Source organism: Elephas maximus, chromosome 4 (genome assembly GCF_024166365.1).
Source record: "Elephas maximus indicus isolate mEleMax1 chromosome 4, mEleMax1 primary haplotype, whole genome shotgun sequence".
Taxonomy (NCBI): Eukaryota; Metazoa; Chordata; class Mammalia; order Proboscidea; family Elephantidae; genus Elephas; species Elephas maximus.
In genome coordinates, this window is record NC_064822.1 from 66,466,088 (window position 1) to 66,480,740 (window position 14,653).

Below are 14,653 nucleotides of genomic sequence, written 5' to 3' on the forward strand. Positions count from 1 at the left end.
GGTAGCTGCAACAATGGGCTCAAACATAGCAACAATTGTGAGGATAGGACAGGAGCAGACAGTGTTTTCGTTCTTTTGTAAATAGGGTCACTATGTCGGGACCAACTTGATGGCACCTAACAACAACAAGAGTTTATTGAGGAATTACAGTATGGTGTAAATAGAAAAATATCCCTGGGTAGTGTAAACAGTTTGTACTCGACTACTAACCTAAAGGTTGACCGTTCAAACCCACTCAGCAGTACTGTGAGTAAAACAAACAAACAAACAAAAAAAAAAAAACAAGAAAAACTCACTGCCATTAAGTTGATTCTGACTCAATATTCTTCCATTAAGATTATAGCCAGGAGAATCCTATGGACCAGTTCTACTATGTAACACATGGGGTTGCCATGAGTCAGAATTGACTTGAGAGCCATCGGTTACAGTAACTAGAAAAATATCTTATAGGTCAAGATGAGGCATTTATGCCTCATTTTCACAAATACTCTGAGGTCCAGAGGGTTTAAATGGCTCCGTCAATCATGATAAACCAGGGTTACTTTTATGCATGTACTTTTTTTCCCTGTAGATTGGCATTATTTGCAGGGAAGCACCAAGTTATATTTATCAACACATGTAAGCTGCCTTGCATTTAATTCAAACATCTCATCATACAGTTTCAGGGAAAGTTATCCTTCCTACAAGCTTCTATAGAATCACGTGCATATGTTTACTACATCTTTTATCATATTGCATTTAACATTTTTTCTTACTCTAAACTTCCTGATGTCAAGGTCCTTGTATTATTGAGAGGCAAAATCTTGTAGCGGGGGAAACCCCAGGTTTTTGGGAGAGACATTCCCGCTCCGTCACGTAACTAGCAGTGTGATCTTGGACAGATTACTCAACCTTCCTGTGTCTATTTCTCCATCTTAAAATTGGTGTTGTAGTGCTACCTACCTCATGGGGCTGTTATGGGGATTAATTATACTCAATTATCAAAGTAATGATAATGATTATTATAATTAGTATTTGTCTTTTTGTATCTCAAGAACTTTTTACTGTTCCCAGGACATAGTAGTCAGGTGTATAAATAAATGTTAGGAATATAAGGGATAATTTTTAAAGCCTGTATTTCACTAATCATCCTATCTTTTCGACTTACAATCATAACACAATCTATGCTTCATTTAATTTGTTTTTAGTACTTACTTCACTATTTGCAGCAAATACCATTGTGCTCAACTATGGGTTTTTAATATGTCATCAAGAAAGTGCAGATCTGTACAGCACTATTTCTGAGTAGCACTGCCAGTGAGCCTAAGTGATGTTGAAGTTACCTTTGCAGCTGATTTGGGATACTATTAATGCTTTTGTTGGAATAATATTCTTGTATCTTAAACTAGGTTTCACATTCCTTATCCTTACCTATTGAGTTACTTTCTTTTTGCCTAATGATTTGTTTCTTTAGCTTGTATTTGTCATAAGTAAAAGATAGAGATAAACCCATCTATCATGAGTTTTTAACCCGAAAGCCCAAGAATCATATTAAATTGAATTCGTGTATATGTGTGTGGAGGCTTGTATAAAAAAATTTGGAGGAAGAAGGTCCATACTTTTTATAAAATTCCCAAATAGCTACTTGGTAAAAAAAAAAAAAGAAATGTTAAAGAACTTCTAATTAAATTTATATAAACTATAAAGCAATTCAAACCATGTGTTTCCTTGTTGATCTTTATATCCAAAGGTACTATATGATCCATCTGAGTGTTTATAAGACAGTTGCTTCTGGTATCCTAGAACAAGAAAGGAAATATAAATTTTTCAGTTTAAAAGTAATATCCAGCAGGATAATTGGATAAACTGATGATTCATGTTAGCTGTAAGTGGATATATACATAAATACAAACACATTCAATGCACTTAACAAGTGAACAGAGCTGGGATTCAGGAAATTAACTGAGATAAATAAAAAAGACTTTTAAATGCTTTACCCGCAGTCAGGTATCCAATAGCCTTGGATTTTATTTCTTCTGTCAGTTGTTGAGTCTGATTCAGATAATCCAAGAGGTAAATATTGGGAGCGAATAGAGCCATATTCTGCTCTCCACAACCAAAAGGTATTCGGAGAAGATTCTGTAAGTTTTGCAGAGCAGAACCAAGAAGGTCTCCTGAAAAGCCAATCAAATCAATAGGAAATACTTTATCAAAAGTGATAAGAAAAATAATATTAGCTTGTGTTCAAGGCTTCTATGGTACAGATATCCAAAATAATTATTTTTCTATATTATCTGAATCTTCCTCCCTTTCTTACTTGTTGGGCCCACACTGTAGAATTAGCAAGACACGTTAGACCTTGCTTCCAGAGCTAAGGTGGGGATATGTTTCCCAGAGCAGCCAAGAGTAGGAGACCCGTGAAATTTGTGAAATCAAAATTTCAAGGACAAAGCAAGAGAACTCAAGGTCAATTATCAATTTGAAAGGACTGGACTAGGGCCCCAAATAAACCTTTATGAAATGCTTACCATGTACTGGATACCGTTTTGAGCACTTACATTAATTCATCCAATCCTTGTGACAATAATGTGAATAGATACTATTTACTATTATTTCCACTTTATATATGAGAAAACTAAGGCATGGAGAGGCAAGTACATATCTTAACATCACTCAAAACAGATGTGGCAGAGTCAAGAATGAGCAGAGACAATATGGCTTCAGAGTACCTGGGCTTAACAACTTCCCTACACACTCTTTACTGATGCTTGAAACTTACATAGAACCCACTACCTATGTGGAAGTGGTGTAAGCATCTCAGTTCCTTTAATTTTTATAACAACCCTATGAAATACATATTATCTTCCTTTAGCAGATGAGGAAATAAGGCACAGAGAGGTTAAGTAACTTACCCAAAGTGATACAGCAAGCGGTGAATCTGGGATTCAGACTTTGGCAGCCTGGCATAGAGCCAGCTTTCTTATCTACTATGCTTAACCCTTGTGGTGCAGTGGTTGATCACCCAGCTGCTAATTGAAAGGTTGATGGTTGGAACCTACCAGTGTCTCCACAGCAGAAAAGACATGGTTATCTGCTCCTGTAAAGATTATAGCCTAAGAAACCCTTCTGGGGCAATTCTACCCTCTCCTACAGGGTTGCTATGAGTCAGAATTGACTCACCACACGCAACGACAACAATATGCTTAGCTACTCTAAGGAATCTCTATGGTCTGGATGGAAATGGAATCATTTGGAAATAAGATCACAAGAAAATAAGAAGGGCTTAGGATGATTGTCATAAATATGACTGTGTAGTGTCTGTGACTTATATTTGTTGGACATCATTTTGATGATGCATAGATGCAACCGATTTACTAAAAAGCTCAGCTTAAACTAGATGTTCTTTGTTCTTTCCTGATCCCAAGGGGTGCTCTTGATATGAGTTTTTTTTTTATTTTAAATGAACGTTTGTCTGAGTCACGTTTTCCTACTGCAACAAGTTGACTATAATCCTACATGTAGTGCAGAATCCCTTCCGCTACAGTCTTTACAACTCCATCTTAAATCTTTACCCTGGACTGTATGTAGCTGGTAGGTAGGGGCTCAACAGTCAAGAATCTAAGAAAAAAAAAAGGATAGAAGTGAATCGTGGAAGTAACTATTTTTTAATATTGAGTAGGCTAAGAAAGCACTTCTCTGGTTTTCAGCAGGGGAACAATGATAGGTACAAATTGTCTTTAATTTTGGTGTATATTTTATGTTCCATTCTATGCCAGAAAGTAACTTGTATTTGTTCCTGATTAACCTTAAACTCTTCCAGTTGTTGGCAGGTCACTGAGGCTCTGGGTTTATAAAAAAACTGCAAATTAAGATTAAGAAGCTTGCCTTGTTCTGGTCATTGGCCACAGGGACAATTACCTTTGTGCAAAGTGTTGTTTGCACCTACCTGAATGTCATGACTCCAAGTCCAAAAAAGTAAAATTTGGATGTTAACCTATTGATACCACACTCTAAAAATCACTAGTTTGTGAGAAATATCAGAACTTTAGAGAGGTGTTCTGAATGAGGTAGCAGCCAGCAGGGGTAATTATGGAACTTAATCTTTATGGACCAGAGCTAGAATGGCCTTTAGGAAAAAAAAAAAAAATAGAATCAGAAAACCTTGGAGGCTCTAATGCTTAATGTCTTAGTGTACTGGCATCACTACACTAATGAGATGCACCAACCTCAATCATTAAATTGTAAAGATGGAAATGGAACCTAAAACATGACAAAACCAACAAACAGGACTGTGGCAGAAATAGATACAGTTTTTCTTTTTTCTCTAAGCCTGTATATATGTCGTTCTTGTATGCTGTCAAGTCGATTCCAACTCATAGTGACTCTATAGGACAGGACAGAACTGCTCCATAGGGTTTCCAAGGCTGTAATGTTTACAGAGGCAGGCTGCCACATCTTTGTCCCGCAGAACGGCTGGTGTGTTTGAACAGCTGACCTTTTGGTTAAACCTTTCGGTTAGCAGCTGTGCACTTAACCACTGAGCCACCAGGGCTCCTAAGCCTATATAACTCCCTTATAATGTACTATATTCCATACTTACCAAGAACAGACCAATAAGCTCTAGATGAATCTTTCACAAGATTTTCTGGTGATGTTAGCACCACTGATTGAGACACTGTGGACCCTAGAAAACAGCAGAGTGAATTTATTAATTTGGAATTCACATTGATTTTAAAATCGGAGTTTGAAATGACATATGTTAAATAGTTAGAGACAATTATTCTTCGGTTAACATCTTTTGATGGAATTTTTATAATCATATTAACTAACTTTTGTGAATAGTACTGCAATGAACATTGGTGTACAAGTCTCTGTTTGAGTCTCTGCTTTCAAGTCTTTGGGTGTATACCTAGGAGTGGAATTGTAGTTCTGGAAGCCCTGGTGGCGCAGTGGTTAAGAACTACGGCTGTTAACCAAAAGGCCAGCAGTTCGAAACCACCAGGCACTCCTTGGAAACTCTGTGGGGCAGTTCTACTCTGTCCTATAGGGTCACTATGAGTTGGAATCAACTAGATGGTAGTGGGTTTGGTTTTTGGTTTTATGGTAGTTCTATTTTAATTTTGAGCAACTGCTACACTATTTTTCACAACTGCTGTATCATTTTGCATTCCCACCAGCAATGGATAAGGGTTCCAATTTCCTCATATCCTTGCCAACATTTGTTATTTTCTGTTTTTTTTTTTTTTTTAAAATCTTATCCATCCTAGCGGGAGTGAAATTGTATCTCACTGTGGTTTTGATTCACATCTCCCAGATGGCTAATGATGAGCATCTTTTCATGTGTTTGGTGGCTATTCTTATGCCCTCTTTTGTGAAATGTCTACTCGAGTCTTTTGCCCATTTTTATGACTGGATTGTCTTTTTCTTAAGTTGTTGAAGTTTTATATATATTTTGGTTAGTAGATTTTTATCAGATACATGGTTTCCAAAGATACTCTCCCAGTCAGTAGTTTGTCTTTTCACTTTTTTGGTTGTCTTCTTATTTATTTATGTATTTTGAATATTATACTGTGTTTAAGGTGACAGTTTACATAGTAAATTAGATTCCCATTCAACAATCCATACATAAATTGTCCTGTAACATTGGTTATAGTCCCTGCAATGTGCCAGCACTCTCACCATTTCCACTCCACCAGCCCTGTTTCCGTCCATCCAGTTTTCCTATCCCTCTTTGCCTTCTCATCTTTCCTTTTGGGTAAACATTGACCATTTAGTCTTGTACAGTTGATTGTTTAAAGGACCATATTCTATTATTTATTTTGTAGGCCAATTTATTACTTGGCTGAAAGGTGACCTCCGGGATCATAATAATTAACTTTTAATGAAGAAATCAAGGACTGGATGGGGAGAAGCTAAGGGGCAGAGATAAGGCTTGAGTGAAAGTAAAAGACACTTGCATTCTGAATGGGGGAGTAGATTTTAAAGAGAACCTTACAGTTTTTAATTTGCTTTTGCTTATGGCACAGTTAAATTGTATTACTTGAAAGTAATTTAATCTTTCCCAATAGCCATATTTTGGAGAAGATCAATAATAAAACAGTTAATTCCAAAACAAAGATAAACAGAGGTTTCATTCCATGTTGCTGTGTTAGCAAGACCATGTAAAGGTGTCTACTTACCACTTGTGCAAATAAGTGAGCCCTGTGTCATCTCCTTTTCAATACCTTCTGGCTAATTGTTGGAAGAAGGAAAGAGGGGAGTCATAATCAAATTCATATCTTATGTAAATTCACAAATCAGCAATAAAGTTTAAAAAGAACAAATCATCCTCAAAAAATTATCTGAGATAATGAGTATATGAACTTCTAAGCCCAAGATAGTAGAGATGTGAAGTATTTGATTTTGCATGTTATAGAATAAGCTAAGTGTTTCTAAAATTAAAAGCGAGGATTTTCTGAAAAATCCTTCAAGCTTCAAAATGATATCTCCTTCTTTCAAGAATATTACATATTTGACTGTAAATATTCTCTGCAGACTGAATGTCTCAGAATGAAATGTCTGTCCCTGGTCTTTCTTCCCAAGTATTTGATCGCAATATTGTGCTGTCTTTTTAAATAAGTGCTCATTCCAACTATATCTGTGAGATCTGGAAGGGATACTTACACTTCCTAATGAAGAAAAACATTTTGAAATACAGACAGATATTCCCTCAAAGCCCACAGGTTTCATTTTGAGGCCATACCTCTACCAGCAATGGTTTGATCAGCGTATCCCTCCAGCCAGTGTTCAGAGCGTTGGGAGACTCATTTTCACAGCCACTGTTCTCCACGGTTTCAGCAACGACAGTGAGGTTGATAGTACCTTAAATGGTAGGAAATGTAAATGGAAGAATTACAATGGGCTAATTCTGATGAAGGAGATTCAAGGAGGCAGAGATCATTCTGGACTCTAACTTGCAGTACATCATAAATAAAATTGAAATTTTACAGAAAAGGGAGAAAAGTATTACATGGAAAATGTGAGCTCTTCAAGTCAGGACTGGATTCCAACTCCCTACTACTGTTCCCATGCAAACTGGTCCTTGGTTGTAAAAGAAAAGAGGGCAGCGGTGTTCAGCTGTAGAATTCTTGCTTTCCATGCAGGACACCAGGCTTAGATTCCTGGCCATTGCACCCGATAGGCAGCCACCGCCCATCTCTCATTGGAGGCTTGTACATTGCTACGATGCTGAACGGGCTTCAGGAGAGCTTCTGGACTAAGACACATGAGGAAGAAAGGCCTGGGGATCTGCTTCTGAAAATCAGTCAATGATAATCCTATGGACTGCAATGGTCTGATCTGCAACCCATCATGGGCTGGAAGAGGACCAGGCAGTGTTTCCTTCCATTGTGCATGGGGTCGCCATGAGTTGGGTGCTGACTTGACGGCAGCTAACAACAACAGGAATAGAAAAATGGACAAGTGGTGGTATCAAGCAATGAGTAAACTGGCTACAATAGAGAAATAGCCTAACATACGTTTTAGGAGGATTTACAAATGAATGGAAAAACATATAGAACTGAAAAGCTTACCTAGTGTTTGGGGAGTAACCAGCCAAGCATAGGATTTTCTCTCATTGCCACATGTGCAAACATTTTCATCTTCAGTTGGGAGAAGTCTGGCTTGGTAAGCACTAGATACTTGCAGTACGGTGCTAATCTGTTAGGGCCAGGTAAGAAAAGAAAGACTGAGCTCTTTCCATACATTTATATAATACAGCTGTGAATGTCTAAAAGATTAGAAAAGAAATTCCCTACCTTTCCTATTTTCTGCTGTGGTAAGAATGGCTTCCAAGCTCAGAGGAAACCTTATTACACAATTATTACAATCTGCCTTTTGACACTTACTGACTTTTGGCTAATTATTTTGAATAAAGTGGTACTTAGGTCTTATACAACAATGCACTACTTTGGTGAGCTTCATCAAAATAAGCAGGTGTTTTGGTCAATATGGGTTGATCAAGTTCCCAAAAAGTCTTATGAGCCTCAATTTCCTTTTTCTTATCTATAATTGAGGCCATTGTCATCTACTGCTCACAGTTGATGTGTATATCAAATAAAATATAAAATATCTAGAATAGTGCATTCCATCTCAGGCTTACAAAAAACAACTTGATTATCGAGAAAAACTTTCTTTAATGTGAAAAATTGTTTTATTCCCCTAAAAAATACCTGCTACTGAATGCCGCATGCTGATAAACTGAGTAGGTTTTGCATACTTGATTTCTTTCAGTAAACTGTATTGTTTAAACAATAAATACCTTGGGCAGGTATTTTACTTGGCATTTTGGATGTGTCAATTTGTAACTACTGTTTACTGAAGATCAAATACTTGGATATAAAACCATATTGAAGCAAAAGATGATAAAGGCCATAGAATTACTATAGATAGTACTGAAATCTGTTATTTAGGTAAAGGCTAAAGACGGGGCAATTAACTCAATTGCCTATTATTTGCAATGTATTGTGCGAGGCTCATCATTTACATTATCTCATTCAGTTCTCACAAAACCCTGCCAAATATGTATTACTAACACCATTTTACACAGTGATAGAAGAGCAGTGGAGGAGCCCCGGTAGCACAGTAGTTTAAGTGCTCAGCTGCTAACCCAAAAGTTGGCAGTTTGAACCCACCAGTTGCTTTGGGGGTGAAAGATGTGGCAGTCTGCTTCTGTAAAGATTATAGCCTTGGAAACTTTATGGGACAGTTCTACTCTGTCCTATAGGATCACTATGAGTCGGTATCATCTCGATGGCAGTGGGTTTGTTTTTGGTTAGGGAGGTAAACTATCTTGTTCAAAACAACAGAGCTAGAAATAAACGTAATAAATTCTATGCTTTATCTGCTATGAAATTGCTGCTTTCCCACAGCTATTACCCAGCAGTCAAGAGCTCATGAAACCACTAAGCTATCATAAAAAAAAAAAAAAAAAAAGCTATCATATATTCTGCATATTCCCAGGGGATCCAAAGGTGAAAGACTAGCAGACTTGAAATCTAATTTATAACATCAAGCTTAATTATTTCATAAATCCTTTTTTTTTCAGGAGGATCTTGTGCATAAAAGACCTTCCTTGGAGATGTTGAAGAATTGAAGGTACTAGGCATTACTTCACCCAATCATTCATCCCCATACTCTGCCCCCCCACACAAAGGAAAAAGATAGCTTACTTACATCATAGAGTTTATATTCAGTACTTTTATGTTCAGCCAGTCACTCAGATATACTAATTTATATTTCTAAACCCTACACTGGCTGACTTGTAAAACTAGCTAATGTTTTCAAAACAAATTTAAGAAAGACAAAGAACTTAAAAAGTCCCATGTCATCATACACTTCAAATTTGAAGATAATTGCATGGAAAGAAATGGCTATTTACTAAGAAGACTCAAGGCAATACCTGAACACATCTATTCAGGTAGTTGAAGGCATTGGCTTTCAGAGTGAACGCTTCTCCTCGAACAACTGAATAGGGGAGAGTGAGATCCACAAAAAAGGGCTGAAAAGCTGTCAGGGAGATGGTTGGGGAGATGCCAAATCCAGCTTTATCATCTAGGCAGAATCCATTGGCCTTCCATTGTGTAATGGTATCAGGAACAGTAAGAGGAAGACTGGCTTTCCCTGTGGAGCTAAATGAGAAGGTTCAGATAACACTGAAGAGAGTTGTCACCATATATTATTCAATCATTGGATTTATTCAAAGCTTAATAGCTCTTCCTTTGACTGACACTCTTCTAAACTGTAGCAGTCATGCTCTCTTTCTTTGTCCCACTCTTCCTCTGTTTAGCTCCTTGTTATTCCTCATCTATGTTGTTGTTGTTAGGGGCCACTGAGTAATTTTGACTCTTAGTGACCTCATGTAACAGAGTAGAACAGCCTCATAGGGTTTTCTTGTCTGTGATCTTTATGGAAGCAGATTGCTACATCTTTCTTGCATGGAGCTGCTGGATGGGTTTGAACCACCAACCTTTCGGTTAGCAGCCAAGTATTTAACTGTTATGCCACCAGGGCTCCTTTTTACCTAATCCATAAAGAAACTCCTTTTCTCCGTATCTAAAAATGTGTCCAGTGTACTAGATTCCCTTACCTTAGACTTAACTTTAGCTTGTACTCTGGCTCTTAATTCTGAGCTCCTATCTTTTTACTCTACTTTAAATCTAATTGATGTTCCCATTTCTTATAATCCCTACCAAAGTACAAATTATCGAAACACTTGACATTAATCTCACACTTACTTATAAATACTCACAAATATACTTTTATCTGTATGTATTTCTCTTTCCTTACTGATAGACTGTGAGTGGTCATTAACCTCAAAGTGTTTAAAAATGTTGGAATAATCACGATAACTTGTTTAATTTACATGAGACACATAAAAGTTCTTGAGTAGGCCTGGGTGGTACAAATGGTTAATGAGCTCAGCTGCAAACTTAAAGGTTGGAGGTTCGAGTCCACCCAGAGGTGCCTTGGAAGACAGGCCTGGTGACCTACTTCTAAAAAATCAGCTGTTGAAAACCCCACGGAGCACAGTTCTGCTCTGACACACGTGGAGTCACCATGAGTTGGAGTCAACTCCATGGAAAGTGATAACTGGTAAATTTAATTTACTTATAAACTATTTTTGCCATATTTAGCTAACTTTACTGATAAGTTTAGAAACATGATTACTAGAATATAATTTTCAAGTTTAAAATGTTCACATTAGCCTTATACTTGAATTTGTTATGTTACCTACTTAGAAACTCATTTTTCCCAACTTCCCTTCCTCCCTCCCTTTTTTCCTACTTTTTATTATTTTTTACTTTTTTCTACTCTTCTGATTTCTCTACATTGCTTCCTCTCTTTCTTCCTTATATCCATATGTATTTATTATCGTGTTCATCATGTCACACAATAGAAAACAAAATTTCAGTCTGTTTCGTGGCCTCCCATACATTTCTTCCAAAAAAAATCAGATATTTATAAAAAACAAATGATAAAAAAATGACAGTAAGAAAAATAAATAAAGGGCAAATGAAAGAATGGAGATAGTGAAAGGAAGACAAGAGAGGAGTCAGTAGAAATTCATCAGAGATTTTGCAGATTTTTGACACACTCTCCTCATTTTTAGGCTTTTGGACACATTTAGTTTGAGGAAGCTGGCAAGTGTTCATGAATATCATACCTCACTTGCTTAGATAAAAAAGAAAAAAGTAATTAAATGCACTTATAAAAAAAAACTCACTCAGTTGTGATAAGAGTCCAAATCCAAGTTTCAGGAAATGATTTCCGCACAGTATTGACATACGATCCAGAAAACGGTAGAACCTCTTTAGTGAGAACTTCATTACCGCTCCCTTCTGAAGTTATTTCCATGGGAAGACGAAACACAACATCAAAAGTAAGCTATTCCATATCTTTAAAGTCAAATTTAACTTCTTAGCAAATAAACTATTTTGGGGACAAGGCTTAATAATAACTGTCATCTATCAAATTATTGCTACATCTAAGTCACAATCAGAAATGCTTTTTACATATTTTAGCTCATTTAATCCCCACAATAATCTTTAAGCAAATTTTAAGATCCTATTTCTAGTGAATAATCTATGAATATCTTACAAATGTTTATTAAAAAGTTAAGAGTAGTACTTATTCATCCCTGTAGTCATCGATCATTGATATTTTGATATATTGTATATATAAATGCGTGATGCAAGTAATATGGGAATGCATCACGACGGCACTGGGTTCTGGGTATAAAACAATTAAAACACTGAAAACAAAATCAAAGCTCCCCTTGACCACCACCACCAACCCCAATGTGTCACACCTCTACTGGTGTGTACTTTTCCACGTATCCATAGAAAATATAAGGCAATGTTTTGTATTCTCCTTTAATTTTGAAAATGGTAGTATATTTATTATTCAGCAACTTGGGCTTTTCCCCCTTAATATAGTATTTTTCAGCTATATTAATGTTGATACAAATATATCTATTTCATTATTTTTAATTTCTTTTTGGTAATCCTTCCTATTTTTATATGAAATTTTAGTTATTTATACCTCTCTTGGAAACCCTCCTGGCATAGTGGTTAAAGAGCTACATCAACTAACCAAAAGGGTCGGCAGTTGGAATCTACCAGGTTCTCCTTGGAAATCCTATGAGGCAGTTCTACTCTGTCCTTTAGGGTCTCTACGAGTCAGAATCAACTCAATGGCAATCGCTTTTTTTTTTTTTTTAATACCTCTCTAGAAGTCCTGGTGGTGCAGTGGTTAAGAGGTTGGCTGCTAAGCAAAAGGTCAGCTGTTCAAATCCACCAGCTGCTCCTTGGAAACCCAATGGGGCAGTCCTACTCTGTCCTATAGGATTGCCGAGAGTCAGAATCAGCTCAACAGCAATGGGTTCTTTTTGGGGGGGGGGTTTATATTTCCCTTGATGCGCAAATTTTCAGGTGTAATTACTGCCTAGTGGATGTTGTTGCTCATTTTTAAATTTTTTGTAGTGTGCCATTTTGATTCCCTTCTCATTTCCTTTTCTGTATAGTTTTTAGTTATTTTCTTAGTGGTAATCATTGGGGTTAAAATTAACATATTAAACTGATAACAATCTAGTTTGAATTAATACTAACTCATCTTCAAAAGTACGCAAAACCTCATTTTTATACAGCTTCATCCCTCCCTGTTTACATTCCTATTGTCACAAATTACTTCCTTATACATTGTGTGTCCATTAACATAGATTTATAATTATCGTTTTGTGCATTTGTCTTTTAAATCACATAAGAATACAAGAAGAGTTATAAACCAAAACCACAATACTACTGGCTCTTATATTTACCTCTGTGGTTATCTTTACTGGTGGGTGTTCTTTATTTTTTCATATGGTTTCGAGTTACTGTCTAGCGTCCTTTTATTTCATCCTGGCTCCCTTTAACCTTTCTTGAATGGAAAGTCGCAGAGACAAGCTCTCTCAGCTTTTAACTATCTTAATTGTGCCTTCATTTTTGGAGGACAGTTTTGCCTGATATAGAATTCTTTTTTGACTGTTTTTTTTTCCCTCCTAAATCAGCACTTTGAATATGCCATTCTACTGCCTTCTGTTCTCCAGGGTTTCTGATGAGAAGTTAGCCATTAATCTTAATGCAAATCCCTTGTACATGATGAGTTTCTTTGCTTTTGCTGCTTTCAAGAGCTTCTCTTTGTCTTTGTCCTTTGACACTTTGATTATAATATTCTTCTGTGTAGATATTGTCACATTTATCTTATTGGAATTCCTTGAGCTTCTCGGAGGTGTGGATTCATGTCCTTTATCAAAACTGGGAAGTTTTTGGCCATTATTTCTTCAAATATTCTTTCTGTCTCTCTCTTCTCTCCTTTTGGGACTTTGATTATATATATGTCAGTACACGTGATAGTATCCCATGGGTCTTTATATGCTGTGTTCATTTTTCTTCATTATTTTTGCTTTGTGCTTCTCTGGAAAATTACAATTACTCTGTATTCAAGTTTACTGACTCTTTCTTCTACCTGCTTAAATCTGCTGTTAAAATCCTTTAATGAATTTTTCATTTTAGTTGCTGTGCTTTTCAGCTTCAGATTTCTATTTGTTTCCTTCTAATAATTTTTACCTATTTATTGATATTCTCTATTTGTTGATACATCGTTCTCGTGGTTTCCTTTAGTTCTTTGTCCCTGGTTTCTTTTAGCAATTTGAGCATATTTAAGACAGTTAATTTAAAGTCTTTGTCTAATAAATCCAATGTCTGTACCCATATTTACTGTTTCTTTGCATGCCGCATAATTTCTTTTTTGAAAAATGGACATTTTGAATATTATAATGTGGTAACTCTGTAAATCAGATTCTTTCCATTCCGCAAGGTTTGTTGTTGTTGCTTGCTGTGGGTTGTAGTTGTTTATTTTTTTAGTGGCTTTTATAAACTATATTTAAAGACTATTTTTTTTCATACATGGTTTCTGAAGTCTGTTCTTTCAGCTTGTGGTCAGCTTGAGGTTTAACAGAGATTTTCTTAAAAAACCACATCTAATTTGTCCCTTTTCTTTTTTTTTTGGATTCAGCATGTGCTTGTCTGTTGTAAATCTTTGACTGTTTTCCAGAGTTCTGACAAAGCTGATTCTGATAATTTTTGGTCATTTTTTAGGTGTTTCTATGAAGGGATGGGTTTTGGAGTTCCCTATTCCACCATTTTTGGTGCTCCATTGTAATTCAAATCATTTAATTTAATTGATTTATTCTTTCCCCACTGATTCCTATGTCTCTCATATCATTTACCAAGATGTCATACATACAATAGGCTATTTCCGGGATTTCTATGTCATTCAAATGATCAATTTGTACCATCCTGCCCCGTTACTACACTCCTTAAATTTTTATAGTTTTATAATACATCTTGAAAGTCATTAGGTGCATCTTCACAATTTTTTCTTCTTTTTCAAAATAATCTTAGGTATTTTTGAAATTTTATAATTCCATATGCATTTTATAATGGGATTCCAAGTTCTATGTTTTTGATTAGCATTTCATTTGCCTATCTAGAAAATTTTGAGGGGAATGTTACATCTTTATCATGTTAGATCTCTCCATCCAGTACAAGGTATAACCCCAACCTAACCCATTGCCATCAAGTCAATTGTGACC

The 14,653-nt window shown here is 36.2% G+C and overlaps 1 protein-coding gene across 1 annotated transcript in view; it reads right to left on the minus strand.

The window, feature by feature from the left end:
- Window positions 1-14,653, minus strand: part of LOC126074683 (ovostatin-like) — a 31,047-nt gene that overhangs the window by 13,496 nt on the left and 2,898 nt on the right. Inside the window, exons 3-10 of the mRNA XM_049881502.1 lie at window positions 11,243-11,357; window positions 9,419-9,647; window positions 7,551-7,677; window positions 6,722-6,840; window positions 6,159-6,210; window positions 4,580-4,663; window positions 1,977-2,153; window positions 1,697-1,778 (exon numbers count right to left, since the gene is read on the minus strand). Coding sequence (XP_049737459.1) covers window positions 1,697-1,778; window positions 1,977-2,153; window positions 4,580-4,663; window positions 6,159-6,210; window positions 6,722-6,840; window positions 7,551-7,677; window positions 9,419-9,647; window positions 11,243-11,357 — 985 coding nt within the window. The remainder of the gene's footprint in view (window positions 1-1,696; window positions 1,779-1,976; window positions 2,154-4,579; window positions 4,664-6,158; window positions 6,211-6,721; window positions 6,841-7,550; window positions 7,678-9,418; window positions 9,648-11,242; window positions 11,358-14,653) is intronic.